This window comes from Microtus oregoni, unplaced genomic scaffold (assembly GCF_018167655.1).
Source record: "Microtus oregoni isolate MIOR12 unplaced genomic scaffold, Mior012 000006F_ref0000085, whole genome shotgun sequence".
In the NCBI taxonomy this organism is placed as follows: Eukaryota; Metazoa; Chordata; class Mammalia; order Rodentia; family Cricetidae; genus Microtus; species Microtus oregoni.
Genome location: NW_024543065.1, coordinates 3500782 through 3526225, shown reverse-complemented (window position 1 = coordinate 3526225; position 25444 = coordinate 3500782). Strand labels below are relative to the sequence as shown.

The 25444-nt window shown below is 38.0% G+C and overlaps 1 protein-coding gene across 3 annotated transcripts in view; it reads right to left on the bottom strand.

The window, feature by feature from the left end:
* The window catches only part of Ahi1 (Abelson helper integration site 1), a 150254-nt gene that overhangs the window by 45874 nt on the left and 78936 nt on the right, over positions 1-25444 (bottom strand). For all 3 annotated transcript variants that reach the window (XR_005974495.1, XM_041653427.1, XM_041653426.1), the window contains exon 19: positions 3740-3801. Coding sequence is in view for 2 of the 3 variants with exons in the window: in XM_041653427.1 (XP_041509361.1) it covers positions 3740-3801 (62 nt within the window). In the remaining variant the exon portion in view is untranslated. The remainder of the gene's footprint in view (positions 1-3739; positions 3802-25444) is intronic.

Genomic DNA, 25444 nt, shown 5'->3' with positions numbered 1-25444 from the left:
CATGCCACAAAACATAAAATGACATGCTATGCATATGATAACATATTAAACAGCAGGTATACTTTAACTGTGTTTCCTAGGAACATTTACTCATGTTGGTTGGGGCTTCTTTTTGATTTGCAAATAAGTCCTTCATTTAAAGCAAATAAAGGACTCACGCCTATGCTGACTTAACTATTAACTAACTTTTACACCTGCCTTTCAGGGTTCAGACAAGGACCTCTGAAAAATTAGAGGCTGATAATTTACCCTTACCTTGCCACAGGCCATCAGCAGGTGCACAGACTAGTCTTTAAACGGCATAATCTAATTATTTTCATATAATCTTTCTATAATCATCTAATTTTCATATAATGGACTAATGTGCCTTGCTTGCATTTTTGTAGAGTGTTCAAGTGAATACTGTTCAACAAAAAAGTCAACACGAAGAAAGTTCCAGTTTTAATCTTCAAATCAGAACTGGGATATTAGGTACATATAAAATAAAGCCTATAATGTACAAGCAGGCCTAACAGGTTAGCTATACAAAAGAGTATTAGGCTAACATCCAATAACTTGCCTAAGACTCTGCCAGAAGGCAGAGATGATCAACTTCTATCACCAAATAAAACTATGATTGCACAGAGAATCCTGAGAGATAGTTTTAGATATGTAGACTTAATTCATCTCTCTCTTTTTTGCACAAAGATTCCTGAGAGATAGTTTTAGATATGTAGACTTAATTCATCTCTCTCTTTTTTGCACAGAGAACCCTGAGAGATGGTTTTAGATATGTAGACTTAATTCATCTCTCCCTTTTTTGCACAAAGAATCCTGAGAGATGGTTTTAGATATGTAGACTTAATTCATCTCTCTCTCTCTTTTGCACAGAGAACCCTGAGAGATGGTTTTAGATATGGAGACTTAATTCATCTCTCTCTCTTTTGCACAGAGAACTCTGAGAGATGGTTTTAGATATGTAGACTTAATTCATCTGTCTTTTGCACAGAGAACCCTGAGAGATGGTTTTAGATATGTAGACTTAATTCATCTCTCTCTCTTTTGCACAGAGAACCCTGAGAGATGGTTTTAGATATGGAGACTTAATTCATCTCTCTCTCTTTTGCACAGAGAACTCTGAGAGATGGTTTTAGATATGGAGACTTAATTCATCTCCCTTTTGGAAATGCATTCTCAGGTAGAGACAAGACTAAGACTTCGGCATGCGCAGGGCTGGGAGAGCAGCTCAGTGGGCGAGCACCTGCCTAACACGCCAGGCCACAGACTCACTGCTCACTTCTAAAACAAGGAAAAGCAAAACACCAGCTCAATATAGAAATCAAAAGGGAAGTCTGACTCATTTTGATGCAGGGCATCAATCCATTCAGGCACAGCCCTAACTTCCATTAAAGGTAGTGCAAAACCAGGGTGCTATGTATGCCAAAGACAACTCCCCCCCCCCCCCGAACCCAACAACGCTCACGTGCTCATGTAACAAATGAAAATAAAAAGTAAATAAGTCAATTGAAAAGAGGGCTAGGCAATGGAGAACAAAGGCACAGCGGTGGTTTTGTTTTCAGGCTAATCTATATTTACCTATGTGGCACAGCATTACAGTGTTAAGAAGCAAACTCACCCCTATAACCATATATTTAACTGAAAACTCTTCAGAATTCCACCCGAGACTATGAAGAAGTAGCACAGCATTCCCTGGGACAGTTACTTCCTGGCTAGAGTCACAACTAGCATTTAGTACTCTCCAAATGGGCTGCTGGCTGGCGCACGAGGAGCAAGAGCAAAGAAGGAACAGGTAACAGGCAGGAATGAGGGGCACGGAGGTTTCCAGACAAGTCAAGGTGTCACTGAGCCATTTTCAAATCTTGCGTAATTCCCTTTCTATTTTGTTTTTGGGCACAAAAGGGGGCTTAATACATGAGCTCTCCAGGCCAGGGAATACAAGGTTTGCATTTACAAATATCTCATGGTGATAATTTTTAAGGACTGATTGCCTTCTTTTTCCCATAAACATATTGGCCTCTTAAACAATTAAAGAGCTCAAGGACAAAAGTTATATAGAACTATACTTCTGCAAAAGTCAGACTTAATCTGTCCTGAGAACCTCAGGGAATCTGATAATGAAGAGACTTGTGATTCTGTGGGGAAGGGCCAAGACTGTCAGCAGGCTGAAGGACTGTAGCAGCGGGCAAAACATTCTTCAGTTTGTAGCAAAGAAACACCAGAATAGCTGGTCCTACCTCAGAACAACCTATAAAAAGAGAGCTGGAGGTTTGGGGAGTTCTCTCTCTCTCTCTCTTTCTCTCTCTCTCTCTCACACGCACACGCACGTGTGTATATGATATATATGCAAAAATGTGTTGACTATATGGGGTAAAATGGTATGAATACATTAGTAGCTACCATTTATGATCCAGCCAGGGGAGCAGAATTGTAAGACAACAACCAAGCACTACATGCATGAGAACCAGCTCCGACCTCAGGGTTCTTCTGGGGTCATTACTGTACACCTGCCATAAATACTAATAGCATCCCTGCTCTTGATTCCATGTGGATTAGGCTCTAATACTTCACCAATTAATAACAGAAATTCATCTATAATCATCTCAGAAACTACATAACAAGAAAACTGATGGGTTGCACTTTTTAGGGTTCTAGTATCTACATATGAACCAGAAATTTGACACAGGTGCCATAGGAATGCCTATAAGATTAAATTAAATTTCAAAAGTATGGAAATAATCTAAAGACTGAGTACATTACTCAAATACATTAAAAATAACAAATTTCCTTAATTCAGCTTCTAATTTTAGTAAAGAATCAAACTTACACAATGTTGTGGCTACTCTCTTAGTGTACTTACTAAGGAAAACTGGAACGACCCTACAGTTGAATATTTTTTATGGTTTTGTTAGTGACAAACATGACATACATATCATATACCTTAAATGATAAAACACATTAAACTAATCAAATATATAATAAAGTCAATTTTCTAGGAAGGCAATTTTTAATCACAAGACAATATCCAAATGTAGTTCAATATTGTTTCTATTTCATTTAAAATGATGAGCTGTTTCTCACAACAGAAAATGGTGAGTGATTTGAAGAGCTTGGAAGACTTATCCAAACGATGAGGAGACTGTGCTGAAGGGAGAGCAGATGTCTTCTAGATGACATCATCTTAGGAAAATTCCAACTGGAAACTAGTTACCTGGGCTTATTTCATACAAGCATGTTCAGAGACTAAAAGAAAATACCATTCTAAGTATGTTACTATAGTAAATAGTATAACTAACTGTCTTTTGTTGTCTAGACAAGAGGTACAATGTCACTCCCATAATAATGCAGTAAAATAACTTTTAAGAGAAATTGAGCAATAGGGAATTCTTTTACTATAATAAAACATCCACTCTAAATAATACTATTCTAGAAAATAGTTCATCTTAAAAGCAAGTATCATATTATATATTTACATTATTAAAAGTATAAATTATTTTAGGTTGAAATATGAACACATGGCTGTTAAGATTGCATGTTATTTTCCTATATTTTGGCAAAAAATAGGTTTTCTTTTATTTTCCACATCAAATTAATTTCTTGTAGGGCTGTACCTTTGGGAAAGAGAAGCTGCACGAGTTTTCAGGGACAGTGTCATCAACCAGCACCATTCTGTAGTTTCTTATCTGTCTTAACAAGGGGAAGGGAGAGGGAGGGATGGAGGGAGGGAGAGAGCGTCCCTTACCATTGGTGGTGCATCTACTTGTACTTGACGGATGCAAGGCCTTCTTTCTATGCTGATAAATGCTGCGGAAAGGAAGAAACCTTTGGTTATTTGGTTATTATGCTCATTACCTTGAAAACATCATAGCGTTCATAAGAAAGAAATGTTCCTTAGAAGGCAGGATTCGTCCAAACTGTCACAAATTCTCTGGTCAGGAACAGTTGGTGAGGTCAGCTAAGCCACTTTCCCCCCTCAGGTGGCATCTAGCAACTGTTGATGATGTATTCATATGCTGCTCTCAGCACAAAAGTTCTACCATTATCTGCTCTCGGCTGCAATTCTTCTGGGAAAGTTCTATTTCTGACTTGAGGTCATTAGATTTATAATGTAACACCATAAAAGCTGTGAAAGAATCACTGCTTCCTTATTTCCCCAAAAGAATAAATAAATCCATTTGAATTTCTCTTTGATATGACTTCCTACTGTGATATATTCTGTTATTTATTCAATCACCATAGGCTGTCAGAAAGTTCTGCTTTCTCTCTCTTTACAATGGCAACAATAAGGGCTAATCTTGAGAAATACCCTTTTATCACACGTGGACTTATCTTTTTGTTCCCAGTGCCCTTTATTGCATTTCTTTGTCATAAGAATCCTGTAAAATACATAACACCCCCATCTGATCTGTAAGACACTAGTTCAAAGTCAGGCACAAGCTAAAAATGAACACAGATGTGGGTCTCACTTACTTTTTAGTGTCTCTCCAGTAGCAAACATGTGAGTTTGTAACAATATATTGGAATGGTTTGATCAAATAATGCTAGGCTGTCACACAGATGCTGGAGGTGAGAACTACCAAGTCTACGATTAGCAATTCACAAAATTCCCAGGTTAAGCAAAATGTTAAGTTTCACTCTTTTGTAAGTACTTATCTGATTTTTCTTAAAGTAAAAAGGGTGAAGTGAGATCAAAACAAAACTATACCATCTTTAAAAATGAAGCAAAATACATTTAAGAATGCAGCTTTGCTTCATTTAAACTTTTTTTTTCTTCAAGAGCTGAGCACGGTGGTGCATGTCAGCACTGAGGATGCTGAGAGTGTCTGTCACAGTCCTCTAGAGACAGGAAAATAAGAAATTCGATGCACCATTCAGTAAATTCTAGTCAGAAAACAAAACAAGCCTTCAAGCAATAAAAAAACAACCCCTCCCGCATTTTCAGGGCCTATTGTTTGCCAATAGCTTATGAAGTACTTTAGAGCCGTGGTACAACCAACTAATATTAACTGAGTGGCTATCTGGTATTCAGAGAAAAAGATGAAATAGTAAAATAAAACAGAACTGTTCTGGACTGAAAAAATAAAGTAGAGCAAACGAGGCAGGGTTTTTCCTTAAGTGTAAAGTCTTTAAGGTAACCCCAAGGAAAAGACATTTATTCACAGGCTGATCTTACCTTTGAGTCAAAAAAAAAATGACAAAAATCGGAAAAATTTTAAACAATTTTGGTTCTTGTCAATTTGTGCAATTTCTGTTGTCCCTCACATCTTCTATCCTAGCTGCAATCAATGGGAAGAGTGTGGAATGGCTCATTTCCACACTCTTTCAAGTGAGAGTTGTCTTGTTTGGTTAGAAATAAAAAGTAATTTAAAAGGATAAGAACAAAACAAAACATTCCCTTTATTTACATCCTTAAAAGCTTGAACAATTGCAGTGGAAAAAAAAGAAAAACCTTTCAGATTTCAGTTTTCAATTTCAAGAGTAGAATATTAGAAACTACATTCTTGTGTGTGTGTATAGGCCAAACGTAGGCATTGGGTATATTCCTCCTTTGCTTGCTACAGAAAGTTTCTGGTAACATCCTTAGTTTATTTAAACCCAGAGCTCAGACACAAAGGACCAATCTAGCTAGCCAGCTCGCTCTATGACCTCCACTGCTCGGGCTGTGGGAGGACAGGATGCCAACTGCATATGGCATTTACTGCTACTGGAGATTTGAACTACAGTCCTCGGGGCTCGTGTGGTAATCACTCTAACCACTCAGCCATCTTCTCAGACTCCGAAGACAGCAATTTTAGAAATGGATTACATAAATTATAATCTTTGCTTTGTTTCAATAGCATGCAGAAATAACAGTTTGAAAACCCAGTAGTACATGTTTGCTGAGGCTCAAGTTAAGAACATATAAAAAGGAACCATTATAGAGATGTCTGAAACAGCTTCCTCTTCCAGCAGGTCTTAATTTAAAAGTCTGCATCTGACTCTGGCTTTCCGTTTATTGGCACACAACACCTGAAGACACATACGTGGTTTATTGTGCTGGTTAACTTCACATGTCAATTTGCCTAAGCACGGTATCCAGACACTGAGTCAAACACTAGTCCAGGTGTTTCTCTGAAGGCATTCTATTGGATCGTAGTCACAGTTAAACCAGAAGAACCTGAATAAGGTAAGATGCTCTCCACTGTGTAAATGGACCTCATCTAACCATTGAAGGGAAAAAAAAAATTGACCTTTTCTGAGAGAAAAAATTCCACCAACAGATTTCCATCAGGCCACATGAAAGACACAGCAAGTAGAGAATAATGAATTATGCTTTGATTACTTGCTGTGGTGGTTTGAATGAATGGTCCCATAGACACAGAGGAGGGGTGGCCTTGGAGGAGGTGTGGTCTTGTTGGAAGAAGTGTGTCACTGGGGCTGAACTTGACAGTTTCAGAAGCTCAAGTCAGTCATTCTCTACCTGCAGTAGAACTCTCTGTTCCTTCTCCAGTACCACGTCTCCCTCCACACTGCTGTTTCCTGCTATGATGACCATAGACTAAGCTTCTAAACTATAAGCCAGCCCTAGTTAAATGCTTTTCTTTAGAAGAGTTGCCATGGTCATGGCACTTGCTGTAAGCAGAGACAGCTCTTATGTTTCTCGGCAGCCCAGATCTGAATGATCACACAGACTCTATATTAATTACAACACTGCGTATTTCTTTCTTTTTTTTTTTTGGTTTTTTTCGAGACAGTTAGCTCTTACATCTTAAATTAATCCATTTCTATTAATCTGTGTATCACCACGAGGATATGGCCTACCATTAAGGTTCCAGTGGCATCTACATGTTGTCTCTTTGGCTCTGCCTACTCTCTCTACATATCTCTGTTCCTTCCTGGTTTTATTCTGCCCTACCATAGGCCAAACAAGCTTCTTTATTAATCGATGGTAATGAAACATATTCACAGCATACATGAACTTGCCTTGAGAAATGAAATAAAAACCATTATGTTCCAATAGAAGTTGTAGAGGGCAGGGAGCTCCTGTTAAGTTTAATAAAAGGTACTAAAACAGCAAGCGCTTCTGAAATGTACAAAGCAGCAGGAAGAAGCACGCACAGGCTGAACATCCAGCTAAGACCTCATATGTGCCAGGCAGCCTCACAGTGCCAACCCCCTGAGCTCTGTTCCCAGCCACCTCATGGAGATGAACTGGTATTCATCTGTATTCATTTCTTCTGGCTTCTCTTTGTCCCCTTAGCCCTCAATATTTCTCTAGGTATTCCATGATCCATGTGAATTTTAGATCAGTTTATCTGATTCTGGGGAAAGAAACCTCTATTTTAACTAAAATCTTATTAAACTCACATATTATTTTGAGCAGAACTGACAATACAGTGTTACATTGGCACAAAGGACAGAATGTCTTAACATTTCTTCAAGATGATTGTTCATTTCAGAAATATTTTAACACTTTTATCATACTGTTTTGAACATTTCCCACATTATCAAGAATTTCATCTTTGACACTGTTCATGTAAATGAGATATTCTCTTTCATCATGTCTTCTAATTTTCTTGAATATGTAAAAGGTATTAGTTTTAGATATTGTACTTTATAAATTGATTTGTGAATTTCTATTTTGTTATTATGTTAGTTAGTATTGCTGTGGAGCTGTCTACTCTGACATTATTAAAAAAACCGGTTTCATTTCTTTTAAAAAAAATCAACCAAATGGAAGTAAAACAAAATAAGAAAAGCATAAAGGATATTTAAGGGTGAAGAAGCATCCTTAACTAAAATAATGCAGTACTGACTGTTTTTGGTTTGTTGGGTTGCACAACTAGATGGACATTTTGAAAAAATTGATCTTTGTCTTACAATCTATACCAGTATAATATATTCAAAATGCATCAGATAATTAAACACTGCAAATGAAGACATCCCAATCTTAGCCGAAAACAGGAAAACTGTGCTGCTAATTCAGGTATGAGGAAACCTCTTTTAAACAAGGTTTTTATATTTCAAAGTTAAATGGAAAAGTGGAGAGAATATTTGTAATCTTTTGTTGTTGTTGTTTGTTTGTTTATTTATTTATTTTTTGAGATAGGGTTTCTCCATGTAGTCCCTGCTGTCCTGGAACTAGCTCTGGAGGACTAGGCTGGTGCCCAACTTAACAGACTCACCTTTCACTGCCTCCTGGTGCTGGAATTGAAGGTGTACCACTACTGCCTGGTTGTATCCTTTCTTTTTGATAAATGACAAGTTTATGTTATGAAAACCCAAGCATACAAATATGAAAGGAATTTAAACTTGAGGCAGTATCATTATAAACCCATTTCTAGATATGTTTATCGAGTGATAGGGCCTAAGAGGGATGACTCACAAGCAATCACAAATACACTGAGCCCTAGAATGCAGCTTCTGGATTCCATTATCTATTTATAGCATCAACACTGTTAAGGAAATGATAGGTCTCGGGGGCAGGAAAAATACAAAGTGAACCTTTGACATCACAAGCAAGGAAACAGTCAAAGGTGAAGTGGTTCACATTAAAGGACAAAAGAACAGGCACAACACTCTCTCCAACCCTGTTGAATACAATCCCCAGGTTTTAGCTGGAGAAGTAAGAAAAGTCAAAGACACAAGGGGATGCAAAACAGAAGAGAAAAACAGTGTAATTCTCCTTATTTGCATATGATCTGATTCAATATGTAAAATACTCTAAACTTTCTATAGTTGATAAACTCATCCAGCAACGTATCAGAAGACAAAATTAACACAAAAATTTAGTAGCCTTTATAGATACAAATGACAAACACACTGAAAAAGAAATCAAGGAAACAACACCATTCGCAAAAGCCTCAAAACAAACAAAAACCCAACAACAAAAAACAAACAAAAACTTGGAATAAATTTAACCAAAGAAGTGAAAGATTTGCATAGTGAAAATTTTAAGGTACTGAAGAGAGAAACTGAGGAAGATACAAGAAGATGGAAAAAACATCCATGCTCATGGACTGATAGAATTAATGTTGTGAAAATGGCCATTCTACCAAAAGCAACTACAGATTCAGTGCAATCTTCATCAAAATTCCAATGCAATTCTTCATATAAGTTAAAAAAATATTTCATATGGAACTTCAAAAGACTAATATCCTGACTCTGACAGAGGAGAAAGGAAGAAATATGCTTGAACTCATTGGCACAAGAAAGAATTTTATGAACAGGTCCCTAATAGCTCAGGCATTACAACCAACAATAAACGACACCTCTTGAAATTAAAATTTCTACTTGGAAAGAGATACTATCATTCAAGTAGAAAGGCAGATTCAGAATGGGAAAAAAAATCTTTAGCAGCAACACAAAGGGTTAGGATTTAGAACATATAAAGAACTGGGAAAAAAACATCAAGAACAAGAAAACAACCCAGCTAAAAATGGGCCACGTAACTAAACAGAGTTTTCAAAAACTGAAATACAAATGACTGAGGAACAGTTAAAAATGGCCAACATCCTTAGGTAATAAGAAGTTGCAAATTAAAATTTCTTTGATATTTCATTTTACACAAGTCAGAATGGCTAAGGTTAAAAAAAAAGAAAAAAAGAGGAAGAAAAAAGAGCAACACATGGTGGCATGGGTGATGGATGTGGAAAAAGGAGGGTACCTCTTTGCTCCGGTGGGAGTGTAAACTGATAAATTCATAATAGAAGTCAGTGAGGGGTTTCTCAAAAATGTAAAAATAGATCTACTTATTAGTCAGTTATACCACTCTTGGTACTCATCCATGTTCAGTGCTACTTTAGACACAATAGCTAGGAAATTGAAACAGCCTAAACATGTGACATAGCTGCACAATGGAATACTCTTAGCTATTAAGAAAAATGAAAATTTCAAGTAAATGGATGGAGCTTGAAACAATCATTCTGAGGGAGGTGCCACAGAAAGAAAAAAACATCACGTTTTTCTCTCATCTCTGGATGTTAACTTTTAATATTTGGATATGTGTGTGTGTCATTTTGAACATCCAGAGAGGCCAGAAAATTAAGGAGCCATAAGGGAGGGTCTTTCAATGTAAAGGGGATAGATAAAGGGTTAAAAGAGACTATCAGAATAGGAAGAGCTGTACTGGGGTTTGGGAGTGCAGCGAAGGGTAGAGGAGGGAGTATAAGAAGGGGCTTGTAACACCAAAGACTTTTAAAAAGTACACATGGACACCTACTACTACTACCACCACACACACACACACACACACACAGAGAGAGAGAGAGAGAGAGAGAGAGAGAGAGAGAGAGAGATCCCTACAATAAGGCCCTGTGCCCCACTAGAGCTCGCAGTCTAAGAAATAAGGTGGTAGCCAGAAACCAGCTGCTTATTTTGGAATTCTTGTCCAGCAAGGTCCTACAGACCCACAAACATCACGGACTACTGACACCGCTCTTAGTTATCCCCCAGAACCTTACTGTAAGACACAATTGCTGAAGATACCACATATCTGTGTCTCGGAATCTAGCCTAATCAAGCTGGTACTGACCTGGTGTTCCCTCCCTACTGACTAGTTTTCATAGTGCGGGAAGCTGCTAAGCCAGCTACCAGTGGAGAAAGTCATCATCAGTCACAGCCATCTGTGAAGCCTGGGAGCTACAACAATGACTGGCCTGGCAAGACATGCCCACTGGTACAAGAGTGGCCAAACACAGTGGGGTAACTGGCCACTCTGATTGGATCTGTTTCTCTTCACAAGAATAAATTCATGCCTGGCACTGTTATCAGGCTGAGAACCTATGACTAGACAGGTCCTAGGCTCTAGCTGAGAACCTACTAAGAATATGCAGCTAAATGGACACAGTATTACACCAACTTCTAATGGCTTACTGTTAGACTCATAGACCAAAGCTCTCTCAGCCATCAACAGAGAAGATTATGGAGTTTAAGTGCTGCAGTTTCTGGCTGTGGTGATTTAAATAACAATGACCCCCATTGGCTCTTTGGTTTGATTCTTGGTTCCTAGTTGGTGGAATTGTTTGGGAAGAACTAGAGGTTACTTGTAGTAATAAAGGCGGCGGGGCTGCGTCCCCAGCACCCCGGCTGCCTGGCTAGCTTATGCCCAAAATAACAACACACAAACTGTATTCATTTAATCACTGCTTGGCCCATTTCTATCTAGCCTCTTCTAGGCTCACATATTAATTTAGCCCATTTCTAATCATCTGTGTAGCGCCCCTAGGTGTGCTTACCGGGAAGATTCTAGCCTATGTCCATCCTGGGTCGGAGCTTCATCGCATGCGTCTGCCTGGGAGCTGGGAGCATGGCGTCTCTCTGAGGCGTCTGCTCCCGAGAGGAGAGCTGTGGAGTCTGAGCTCACTTCCTCTTCCTCCCAGTGTTCTGTTCTGTTTACTCCTCCCACCTATCTTCTAACCAATGAGGGCCAAGCAGTTTCTTTTTATTTAACCAATGACCTTCCTCCATCATTTCCCCTTTTTCGGTTTAAACAACAACAACAAAAAAAAGGCTTTAACTTTAACATAGCAAAATTACATATAACAAAACAGTTATCAAGTAAAAGTTACAATAATCTTTATCATAACTAAGGAAAACTATAACTATAACTAACTATTCTTAACTCCATCAAAGACTCCAGAAAGATACAATACTACCTAAGCAAACAAGAAAAAAGCAACTTTTAAAACTCGAGAAATGACAGAGACATCTCGCTGCCTGGACAGTCACCCAAAGTTCCTCTGTACCGTTGGGGCATCCATCTTCAGCCTTCAGGCCCATGGTATCCAGCAGACATTTCCATAAAGCAGGAAAATTCAAAGTCAGTTCAGTCACTATCTGTTGTGTCCTGCAGAATGTCTCGCAGACTCTTTCATGAATCAGGAACCCCGAAAGATCATCTCACCTTAGGCAAGTTCAGTAGTCCTCTCTCTGTGGGTTCTCTGTGTCCAGTTTATGCAATAGTCCAGGCAAGAGCAGTTTCTTGCCCAAATGGCTATCAAACTCCATAACGAGCCTCTTCGATGCCCATCTACCTCTTGAAGTAGATTGGTGCTGCCAGGAGCAGAGTGTCTCATTGTCATGAAAAGTCCTAAGTTATCAAAACATTTAAAATGCCATATTCTATAATCTTTGAAAGATATGAAGAATGTCTATCTAACTGAAATATATCTCTATATATCTAAAAAATCTAACTAACATGACTACAAGCTTGACTATTACTGATGATTATCCATTAACCTATATTTCTTAATTATACATTACATTTTTTAATGACCTACACAATCACAATACCTTAAATCAAGATCAGAAATACATATACATATAACAAAATTGACCGTAAATCTCTATCAATAAAGCAAAATCTATACGAATGCAAATTATTCATACCTATATCATATCCCCCTTTAAATGTAAAAGAACATTTATAAACATTTTTTGGGAATATGGGCGCAGTTATTTCTCTCCAAACTGCTTCCTGCTGAATGGGGGTGTCGTTAATTAGGTCTTTCATGGTATAACCTGTGTGCTAGTTTCATCTCAGTTGGCAGTTGAGCGAAGCAATTTTCTGAAGGTGTTCACACCAACCCTTCAGGAGGGTGTGGTCCATCATACCAAATCGGAATAGAAGAAATGAACAGGGTCTCATCCTCTGTGAAAACAAAATAAGAAACTCCTTTCCAAAGCATCATGTCCTTAGATCCAAATTTCAAAGTCAAGGCATCAAAATATCTATGTTGGATTAGTTCAGCAGCATTTATAAATAAATATCTTTTGGCATCTGTTGCTCCTTCCTCAGCATTCAAACAATTCAAAGAGAGCATAATAGCATACAGTATCAAAATTCTCTGTCTATTTTCCATCTTTTTTTTAACCTCTATTTCATTTATTTTTAATTTTAACTTTTTGCTTTTTGAGACAGGTTCTCTGTATCTTTGACCTGAAGTAACTCTGTAGACCAGGCTGTCTTTGAACTCTCAGAGATCTGCCTGTCTCTGCCTCCCAGGCATTCGGGATTAAAGGTGTACACTACTACACCTTGAACTCACAGAGATCTGTTTGTCTCTGCCTTCTAGGCACTGGGATTAAAGGCATGTGCTACCACACCTTGAAGTCACAGAGGTCAATCTCCCTCTGCCTCCCAAGTGTTGGGATTAAAGGTGTGTACTACCACACACAACAACTCTCTTCCTTTTTTTTTGTTTTTTACTTTAAGAACTTCAACTTTTAGTCTGCATATATTTTTAACACACTTTAAACCATTCAGAAATTTTCTCTGTCTTTGAATCTCTCTTTACTGTATATCTCTCTTTTTCTGACCACATGAGTCTTTAATTCACCAAGCAATCTCAGTAGGACTAAAGCCGGGGCTTTGATGGCTGGATCCAGCCCATTCCTTAGCTTTCCAGCCTCATGGCTGAGGTACTGGCTGTAGCCATGTTTACTGCCACAACTCTATGGCATTTCAAGATCCCTGCCAGCAAGCGAGCTTCAGCAGCCTGTGCTTGCAAACCGCATGAACCGCCTGCGTAAAAGAGTCAGAGTTTGCCCTGGCAGGACAGCCCAGAAAGCCAGTATTTTTAAACAGCGCAGCTTTTTTCCTGCTACAGCTGAAAACCGAAAAGCATGCGTTCAGCTTTTTGTCAACACCGTTTAAGTGTTTCGTGGCAGGACCTCTTAATGAGCTGCAGGGTTTTGCAGCTAAAGCTGAGTCAGGAAGCTTCTCTTAGATGAGAGCGCTTGCTTGCCTCTAGCAAGCAGAGTGCCACAAATGCTTTAAAGCCAGAGTTCACGCTGGCAGCACAGCCCCAAGAAGCTGCGCTTTAAAATGACACAGCATTTTTTCTGCTGTTGTTGCCGAATCAGGAAATCTCTCTACAGCACGCCACCAACAAACAGCAAAAATCTGTGTTAAACTCTCTCTCCCTTATTTTTAAGCCTTCGCAGGTTTTTTAAGTGGGTTTAGTCCATCACGTCGGGCGCCATTTGTAGTAATAATAAGAGCGGGAGGCTGCGTCCCTGGCACCCGGCCGCCCCCATGGCTAGCTTTACCTGAAATAATTACAAGGAAACTGTATTCTTTTAAACACTGCTTGGCCCATTTCTATCTAGCCTCTTCTAGGCTAATTCTCACATATTAATTTAGCCCATTTCTAATCATCTGTGTAGCACCCCTAGGTGCGCTTACCGGGAAGATTCTAGCCTATGTCCATCCTGGGTCGGAGCTTCATCACATGCGTCTGCCTGGGAGCTGGAAGCATGGCGTCACTCTGAGGCATCTGCTCCAGAGAGGAGAGCTGTGGAGTCTGAGCTCACTTCCTCTTCCTCCCAGCATTCTGTTCTGTTTACTCCTCCCATATATCTTCTAACCAATGAGGGCCAAGCAGTTTCTTTTTATTTAACCAACGACCTTCCTCCATCAGTTACTTGTGGTTCCAAAAGTTCATGCCATTCCAGGTGTCTCTCGTCTCTGTCACTGCTTTCCAAATGTTTCACTATGTGAGCTCTCAACTACTGCTCCAGTACCATGCATGCCTGTTGTCATGGTCCCTGCCACAGAGATCATGGACTTTAACTGTGCTCTGCTCTATAAGGAACATCACACACACACACACACACACACACACACACACACACACACCAAGGTGCAAAGATCACTGTGGAAGAGAGGAAATGAAAAAGTATAGAAAATGAGCTGGTGGGTGACTACAAGGAACTTCTGTATACACGAGGGCAGCTTCAAATATGAACTCAAGGAAAAAAGAAAGGAACCAATATATTTCACTGAAGAACACAAGCCAATAAAGTAGGAGGAAATTATCACTTTGAAAAAGCAGCACTTTGTATCTTCTCTCACTAGAACAATGAATTGAATATGGATGGTGAAACTACTGAGAAAATCTATTGGGAAGAGGGCATTGACATCACCTAACAAATGCACAATAATTGAAACAGGGAGAGATCTGGTGTCCACCTCCTTAATCAAAGACTACACTTAGCAACGCCAGTGGAATATCCCGACAACACTTGACACTTGATAAGATGTGCAAAAGTGATTATTACTCATAGTATTGCCACAGGCTTTGCTTGAATGAAATTCAATGAAATAAATTTAAAACACATTTTATAAGACAATTAGCCCAGCCTAGGTTAATTGAAATTGATATTAATATAACTAATAAAATAACATAACCACTAATGAAAATATGAATCTTGACTGGAAGCTGGAAATATAGAGATTACTTAAGGCATTTCTGACATAATTAGGGATACCCGAATATGAGCATTTATTCGATAGTTTTACAAAGCCAGTAATACTTTTCATGTATGATAACAGTACTGTGGTTATATATTAAAATCCTTCTTTTCATTAGATGTATGAAGTTTCCAGAAAGAAATGCAGATATCATAAATTTATAGCAATATTTTAGTTTTTGTCTCAGCATTTGATTATCAACCACATGCCTATAATGACAAATACGTTAATTATGCAAGCATGAATAGTTGTTATAATATATATTTATATTTATATATTGACTGACTTGCTCAAAAGTAATATTTGGTGCTGGAGATATGGCTCAGTGTTTAAGATCCCTGACTGCTCTTCCAGATAACACAGGTTCAATTTCCAGAACCCACAAACTGTCTGTAACTCTAATTCCAGAAGATTCAACGACCCCTTCTGACCTCCATGGGCAATGCACACACATGGTGCACATTCATACAGGAAAAACACTCATATATAAAATACAAAATAAAATAAAAAATTTCAAGTTTTGTTTATTGAAAAGTAGGAATTTTTATCAACCCAGAGGGATGAATTATTTATAACCCTCTCATTAGTTTTTGCTGCTTTATAATTAATAAAAATTATGTTTGTTGGCTCAGTGGTTGAGAACACTGGCTGCTCTTCCAGAGGACCTGATTCTTGGCACCCACACCATGGCTCACAAGCATCTGTAACTCCACCTCCAGGGAATCCAACACCCTATTCTGGTCTCTGAAGGTATTAGGCACACATGTGGGCAGGCATGTACATCCAAGCAAACCATCCATATAGACAAAATAAAAACAAAATAAATTCTATTTTAGGGATAAATTACTCATATTACAATCAATATATCAATAACCTGATTTTGGAGACATGCTGTTTATATTCAAAAACTGACAGGAATTTATGAGACATGTGAACTCAGTTGCTTGTCCTCTCACAGCTCTCAGAAGAGTTCTCAGCCTATGCCACTCTTAAAAGATCTGTTTCATTCTTTCTCAGATACTAATAAAATATTAAATTCACACCAGAGGTGTAGCATACACTTATAATCCCAGCACTCAGAAGTTTGAGGCAAGGAATTTCTGGACCCAAGAATAGCCGATGTTATACAGCATCTCTCTCTCTCTCTCTCTCTCTCTCTCTCTCTCTCTCTCTCTCTCTCTCTCACACACACACACACACACACACACACACACACACACACACACTACACTCTTGCCTTGGTTCTTGCTTGGAGAGATACTATTTTCTAGATAACACTTACTGTTTTTCTTTTGTCAAACTCTATTCAGATATCAGCTTTTAAAATGGAATGTTTTTTGACTAATCTATTTAAATAATAACTATAAGGCCAGTGAGAACTTACTGGGTAAAGGCATTTAATGCACAAACCCAGACTTGAGTTTAATCCCTGGAGCCCATACAGAGGTGGAAGGAGAGACCTGACTCTACAAAGCTTTCGACTGACTTCCTCCACCCCCACAAACCCATACAATGATAAAGTTAAAAATAAATGAATTAATAAAGCGATTGTCCTTATACTGCATGTGATTCTATCCCTCCTATGGTTTGGATCTTAAATTTTCTCTACACACCGTGTATTGGAAGCCTGATCACTGGAAAAACTAAGATTGTTAGTGCTGTGCCCTGGAAGATCTTCCTGCTCTCTGTCTATCAAGTGAGCAGCTGTGCTAGCTCATCCACTCCCTGCCATGTTATTGTGCTTGTCATGGGCTCAGAAGCCAATGGGGACAATGTGTCACAGCCTCTGAAAACTGAGTCCAACTCCATCTCTACTCCTTATTTGACTATCTCAAAAATTTCATCATTTTAATGAAGAGCATATACGTTTTCTCTACATTACGTGTCATTTCTTCTATGTTTATTTATTTATTCACTGTAATTTTCACTAGAAGGCTAAGATATATCCAACATTTATCTACATAGGATTAGCTAGAATACCAATGAAAGATTTGTAAATTTAGACTTTCAATGGATCTTGTGCCTCAGGCAGAAACACTGGGTCCTTACTTAACATATGATTTTGCATTTCAGATCTGAATATATAGAAATAAAATATCTTTATAATTAAAACAAAATAACTAAAACTAAGAGCAAAGTTTAAGCAAGCAAACAGTGAAGAAATGGTTTATTATATTGATAAGATGGTGACAATTTTGGAAGATGGGAATCTAATTACACTATTTACAAATAATGGCAATAATAAAATTTAATTTCTAAAGAAAAATTATTAACTTTTAAGCATAACCATGATTTAGAAATTTCCTATGCCTTTAATTAAAGAGAAGTCAGATTTAAAAATATCCTATCAATTTTCCCTATAAAAGATGACTGATTCCTGGCTGGGAATCAGAACAATGTCTCACTCAGCCATCATCAGAGAAGGTTTCTCTAGCAGTAGATGAGAACTAACACAGAGAGCCACAACTGGACAGTGTGCAGAGAGACCTTGGAATACTCAATTCTAAATGGGCTGTTTCATCAAACCCTCCCCATTCAGGGATCAGGAAAGTATACAGAAGAGGAGAAAGAAAGACTGTGAGAGCCAGTGGGGATGGAGGACACCAAGGAAACAGTGCCTTCCTGATACAACAGGACTGTGCACATATGAACTCAGAGACCATGGCAGATCCAAGCCAGGTAGACTCTACTGAGAGGGGAAGTGGACACAGGCCTCCATTCCTAACGCAGAATCTATCTCCAACTGATTATTGCTTGCTAAGAAAAACTAATTTTCTCCAATGGAGTCTCACTGGTTATACAAACCACACTTAAGTGCAGGCCCCCTATCCAACAGTAGATGGCCAACACAAAATTAGCTTAATAATATTTTTGGAGATGTTTTATAATGTTTTATTTGTGAATATTTTTCATTTATTTGTCTTTTGTGGTTCTGATGTAACATTTTTTATGGGTTTTGTGTGTGTGCTTATGTATGTATGTCTTGTATTTTTTCTCTGTTGGTTTGTTGCTTTGTTTTATTCTTTTTTCTTTTTAATTGATTTTTTTTATATAAAGAAAGAGAGAAAGAAGACATGGAGTTGGATGGGGGATGAAAAGGGTCTGGAAACTGTGATCAAAATATACATTTCAAAAAATTATTTTCAATAAAAAGTTCATTTATAATTCTTATAACTGCCTTTGTCACTAGCTTTTTAAATTGTTGTACTTTCAACTCTTTAAATACTTACTTCAAAATACAGATTGAAAGACTAAGATAATATCTTTATAATGTCACTACCAAAGGCAGTGGCGCACGCCTTTAATCCCAGCACTTAGGAGACAGAGACAGGCAGATCTCTGTGACTTTTAGGCCAGCTTGGTCTACAAGAGCTAGTTCCAGAAAAGGGTTCCAAAGCTACAGAGAAAAATCCTGTCTCAAAAAAACAAAAAACAAAAAACAAAAACAAAAAAACCAACCCCTCAAAAAGAAGCTCAGAGATTAAATGGCAAAAATGAGAAGCCCAATCCCTTCTTATTTTTCTCAAATTCAACAGCCATAACTATGCGGAGCTCAGTCTCAGTCAAAGGAAGGGCAAATACACAGAACAAGTACACACACACCTCCAAGTGCCCTGACGTCCCCGTCTATATGACAACGAATGCATTACTCACTCTCAGGATGCGGCAGCACTGTCAGCAGCTCTAGTTCTAAAAGTAGGGTAGCCATTGAAAGCCCACAGGACTTGGGAAACACTAGCTCTTCCAAAGGTCAGTGACAAAATTCAGAGTCTCAGGTCTGAACTACCATTTAGCAAATCCCTTGAGCACACAGTACTGCTCTATATTGCATACACAGCACAGATTCCTAAATGTGACCATGGAACTAAGAGCATTTTATAAAGTTACACATTTAATCATTTATTCTCTCCTGTGTCCCCACAGTGTGGTATGTCTATTCCTGTTAAACTCATGGCCGTCACAGCGCTATGACTTCTTTGCCTGCTGGGCTCCTAGACTGGGAGAGCGTGAGGACACACTTTCACGTTCTCCCTACCATGTGCTGGGCTGAGGCCCTGCACAGAGCAGGCCCTCATGAATTGCATGGACTACTTTTTAAGTATAAGTATTTATTTTTAAAGACAAAGAACTTTTATTAGAAGATTTCTGCCAAAAATAAAGTGTTTCTAATTCTACTTTAAAAAGGGTTAAGAATCGTGCAAAAGTAATTTTTAAATTCACTAGTTATAAAAATATGCTATGCACATTTTCTGAGAGAAAATTACATTGCAAAGACACACAGTCGCCTTCTTAGACGTCTGTAAGGCAAACCCTCCCACTATTCTAAAGCACTGACCAGTCACCCTGTGCAGTCATTTCTCAGTTTCCCTATTGCTCAGCACCCTGGCTCGCAGCCTGGCAGGCAAGGTGCTGACTAAGAACAACACAAAGAGCCATTCTTTACATTTCATTCATTTTTTTCTCATTCAGGGAAACAGCTTCCTGAAAATGTATACTTAAAATTCTGGAAAATACAAATCAACATTGCCTTGATTTTGTGGTCTCTAGCCTTACCAGACGGTCAGGCTCCTGGACCTGATTTCCACTGTTAGTTGATTACTTTCAGTACATGATGGATATTCATTTCCAGAACACGTTACCAGTAAGTTTTATGATATCATAGATACTCACTACTCAACCCAAACTGAGTAAACCACAAATGCAAAAGCATACACCTAAGTTCTTTAAGGGAAGCCTTGGGACTCTCAGTACAGACCTCAGGGGGATGGCAGCCTGAGGAAGAGTAACTGAGTACTTAACGTAGACAGCTCTTTTCTTACCAGAGCTTGTAGCACAGACATCTTAAGATGCTTTAAAAACCCAAGTTTATTTTGTTAGAGCTCTAATTAAGAATTACCTTGAGTCAGAGCAACTTACAAATGAAATAAGAATTATTTTTAAGTCATAGATTATATTTTATTTTATCCCTTGTTAAGGAAGGAAGCATGAGGAACATGCTTACTTGATTATAGAAATGCCCATTCTAAGTAAATTAGTAAATAAAAATAATATTAAATATTATTTAAAAACTGTAGACTCCTAGAATGTTTGTGAGACACAGGACTGCACTGGAACAAAAAGAACTGAACTGTGGAGGAGGAGTCTGTTGAGAAATGTCAGGAACCAGGAATCATCCAGCATCAAAAAGTAAAGGGGAGGGACTTACAAGATAAGAGAAAAACCAAGAGTGTGGTGACCGGAAACCATGCACTAAGAAGTAACCAAATGTATCAGAAGCTGATGAAGGGTCAAGTAAGATAAGGGTGCAGAACTGCCCACCCGGACTGGCGGCACCAGGGCCACTGCAGAACTTGAAAAGAACAGATAGAAAGTTCAAACTCTGAACAATGGAAATGACTAGAAACCTTTCCTAGAAACTTTCCATGGTGTGGGTGCTGCAGTTGGTATGAACGCCATCCTGGCTATCATAAAACCTATGAACATGGAGCCAGCATAACTGGCGGAAGTTGAACTCAAGGAAACCTGAGAATAGCAAAGACTCAAAGGTAAAACATTTTTAAGGCAAATAGGCTGCCAGCCCTAAATAATGGGGGTGGGGGGAAGGATAGGGGAATGGGGAGGAGTTGTCCAGCATTAACCACAGACAGGGAGAAGAAGAATCAGTCTCCAGAAGAACACTGGGAGGAGTGAAAACTTCTAGAGTAAAGACCCTGTCCCAGGGGTTCTCATTTTTGCAATTTTCTGACATTCTTTTCCTATTTATCTGAACTATACATTGTGTATTATTTGTCCTAGCCACAAATATAAAAACAAACCAGGGAGATCCCAGTTCTTCACACAGCTGAAGAGATAAGCCATATTTCTAACTGCTCCTCCATCTGAAGATATGAGCAACAAATAAAGAAAAGCCACTTGCATGAAGTAAAACACAGAACACACATGCCAGTACAGATGACAACAGAGACCAGAACTTCGAAAGACTTAGGCAGATGTAATGACACCCATAACACGTGACTAATGGCCAAGTCATCCCAGACAGACGAGGGGGCAGCCTATCAACTGAGAGAGTTAAAACAAGGAAACTAGAGAACTCTGGGGGAGACCAATGACAGAAAGGAGGAAGGTGTCAAAGGTGAGTCCTGCCTTCACCAGGAAGAATGGCACCGTGGTCTCAGCCATGAGACCACTTCGGAAATCGCAGACACTTCTCTGAGGACTGTACACTCAAGGCAACATAACATTCTGCTGCATCCATAGAAACCAATTAGCATATATATCTTGCTACACATTTGTAAGAATAAACATTTTCTGTCAGATTATATTTTATATTTATTTCAGTCACACACTGTTCAACTTTTCCTAATCTTTACAATTTTACATTTGAACTTTCTATAAAAAAATGTTACAGACAGATAACTTCACAAATCTCTAGAATGAAAATGGAGAAAATTAAATATTTAACACACCAACTGGAAAGCTTTAGAAAAAGTGAATATCAAGAGTATCATTAAGATATGAATTCACACTTTGGTTGTTAGGGTTACATAGTTTTTATGTTCAGTAGTAAATTAGACCTTATTTAAAGTTTTCCTACAGCTTAAAATTTCCATTTGCATGCTTTTATTTTCCATTGGCAATTAATATACCAATTGTGCAAATACTGCAATATAAAGGCTCCTGAACAGAAAATCCAAACAAACAAACAAACAACATAGCATCACACAATGAAGTGACTAAGAAGTAAGAGTTGAGTAAGTTTCTTATTTTGAACAGATGGGGGCAAGGCTGAAAGTTGTAAGGCTTAAACCATATGGACTCTATAAAAATTGAATAAAAATGATTTTCTCAGAACATAAATGTCTAGGAAACAGGGGGCAGATACAAGCTCATTTGAATCTTCTGACTTAAATGAGAAAAGTTTGAATTCATATTCTCCCCCCTAAATTAGGAGGAATTTAATGCTCCATGGGATAGTCATGATAAATGCATGTCCCTGGGCATGGCAATCATCCATAAATGTTGACAATAATGTTTTTAAAAATAAGAAATTACATGTAGCATATATTTAAAACTATCAACAGTGTTAGAAACAATCCAATTATAATATCATCAATCAATCAGTATTATAAATGGAGGCTATATTAATAATAGTAGATTAATATCAATCACTGAATACTTAAGAGCAATGCTCTTCTGGGGAGTGAAATAGTAACCCACACCTTTAATGCAGATAGCAAACACAAGGTGCACAGATTCAAAATACAAAGACAAACTCTAATAAATGAAGTCTCTGTTTTGAAGAAGGGAATATAAATAATGATGCGTCAGAGGACAAGTCCAAGCAATTAAGATCTGCCCAGTGATTAGAAAAATTCAAATATGAAATGTGTCCCATCCTCAGACGTTGGGGTTGACTGGCTATTAGAGGAGTAAAGAATGGCATGAACATTAGCTTTGGAAGGAAGTCTGGACCTCTGGTAGATTCGAGGGATGACTTCAGAATTTATATCATTACATATTCATCCTGGCTTTACTTTTATAACTTCAAAAATTATGCTAGTTACAGAATAAGCTACTATTGTTGGATGAATGCTAGAAAATTAAAGTAGTATCCTCTACATTGGGTTGCTCTGTCATTTTACAAGTGATTTCACACTGCATGTTTCCATATTAGATCTCGAAATTCTTCATGAAAAAGCAGGAAAATGAGGCATGACAGTGTCCACTTCATACATGGAAATTGTGACAGATTCTCTCCACTCGTCAGCTTTAAAGCTCCTCTCTCTTTAATATGTACTAACTCTTAAAACACTCAGTTCAGCAATCACTGACTATTTCAATGCTCTCTTGCTTTGACCTGGGCCCTAAGTCCGACTTAGGTGTTTACTGAACTACACTCATTTGCTTTCTTGTCTGTTTCTGACAACAACAGTAATGACAAAACCTGCTGATTCTTTGAAGGCAAGGTCTTAAAAAAATTGATTTTAAGGTGTGGGGAATCAAACTCAGAATCTGAAGCACACTGGCACGCACTGTCAACTATGGCTCCTCCCAGCTTTTTAAGTTCTTATTCTCACCAGTCACACCAGCATACTGTTTGGCCCTGTGACTGCTCCTTAGAAGAAGGTAAAATAGTTAGGTGACTTGCTGAGCAACAACGTCAGAACAGTTTATTAGGCCAAGTCTTAAATAAGATTTCCTCTGTTACTTTAGCTGGAATGCAAATTACACGATTTCAAAATGAGGACGGGGAAACCTCATGTTTTTTAATCTCTAACTATTTTGTATATTTCAAAGTCAAAAATATTTTTATGACCCTGGCAATACTCTGAAGTAGGAAATGTAGGTGCATCTAGCTGGAGAGGGATGAATATGCTGAATTCTAAAAAGTGATTTTTTTTTAAAAAAAAAAAATAAAGCCTTTCTTTCAAAAAACTACACATTAAAAAGCACTCTGCTTCTTTTTAATAACATAAAGTACAGTTCAAGATACCTGCTTACAGGAAAATCAGTTAATTCTGTAGATTATCTTTAATCTATGAGAATTAATTAATTCTTTCCATTTATCTTACCACTGAATTGAAATTCTGGAATTTTGAGAAGTTTGAAATCATTTTCAATCGACACTCGTTTCAATGGGCAGTTTGAAGTCCATTAGGTAACACTGGCGGAGCTCTGCCAGCTCTGATGGGCTGAGAACACTCTTTGAAGCTTAATTTACTTTCTTTAAAATGGAAACCCCCTCAACATCAGCTGTGTTTACTGAGTCATTCTAGCTCCTATTTTTTGCCAAAATGTATTTTTCCTTTGAAATGCAAGAATCATCATGTTTCCAGGTTAGATGTAATCCAAACCCAAGTTTATAATTAAAAAGATATGAAGATTAAATGAATAAAGTTACTTTATCTTGCTTATCTATTTAATCTGAATTACATTTAATTTAGAGAAATGATATGAAAAATACACTGAATACATAAAATAGTCTCTTTGAACAATAACTTGTAGAGATGATACAAACACTGCACTGCCAGCAACTAAATTTTTTCATATTTTCTCCCCATCTATTCTTAGCAGTGATTGAATATATTATTAACTAGTTATTATTATTAACAGTGATTGGGCATATTATTAACTAATCCACACTTAGGATCTTGCTCTGTGGTCCAGGTTTGTCTTGAAGTTGTAGGCTCGGGTCTTCTTCCAGCCTCAAACTTCTGAGTGGGTGGGACACATGTATGTACTCCCATGCCCAGTGTCATATTTTAGAATCTAGCTCAACAGTAAAGACTTACCAAGGTGGTTGAATGGGACCTAGATGTCTCTCCAGAGAGCCTCTTTATTTCACTAGAGATCAAATGCCACATCACACTAGAACCCAGGCTTAAAAAAAAAAACTCTAATAAATGGCAAGCACAATTCTATTTAAAGGTCAAAGGAAATGTGAATTTATTAATAATTGAGAATTAAGATATCACCTCAGTCTCAAAAACCACACTTTCCCAAAAAGTACTATTTAAGTTCCTATTTTTTCTGGAAAACCTGGCAAAGTGACTATCTGCTACTGGCAGAGAAGTAGCTAGAAGCACAGCCTCCCTGAGGCCCTTGAACAAGGAGACTCCTTGCCCTCCCGAACTCGTGCCCTCCTTAGGGACTGGCAGCCCGAATGGTGAGAATGAAGCACTGAGTTAGATGGGGCTGCTACCAGCTGCATGACTCATTGCAAGTCAGTCCCCCCACTTCTCAGATTCACTGTAAGTTCACCGAATGATAGGTTCCAGCTCTTGGAAGATTTAAATGATTTTACTCAGTATGATTCACGTTTAACTTCTATAGAATTGTGTTGTGGAGTAAATGAAGATACACATAACATTTTAAATGGTTCTGTAAAGACAAGGTGCTATTAGTTGGTATTTCTTTATTATATTAAAAATGTATGGAAGCAATTTTTATTTTCCAATTTAGTGGTATATAGGCTTTAGAAGTATGTCCTTATGATTCTCTGGATTTCATCAGTGTCTGTTGTTATGTTCCCCTTTCATCTCTAATTCTATTAGTCTGGACCATCTCCCTTTGTCTTTTAGTTAAATTGGCTAAGGGTTTCTCAATCTTAATGATTTTCTCAAATAACTAATAATTTTATCAATTATTTATATTGTTTTTGATATTGTTGTGTCTATTTTATTGATTTCATCCCTGAGTTTGAGTATTTCT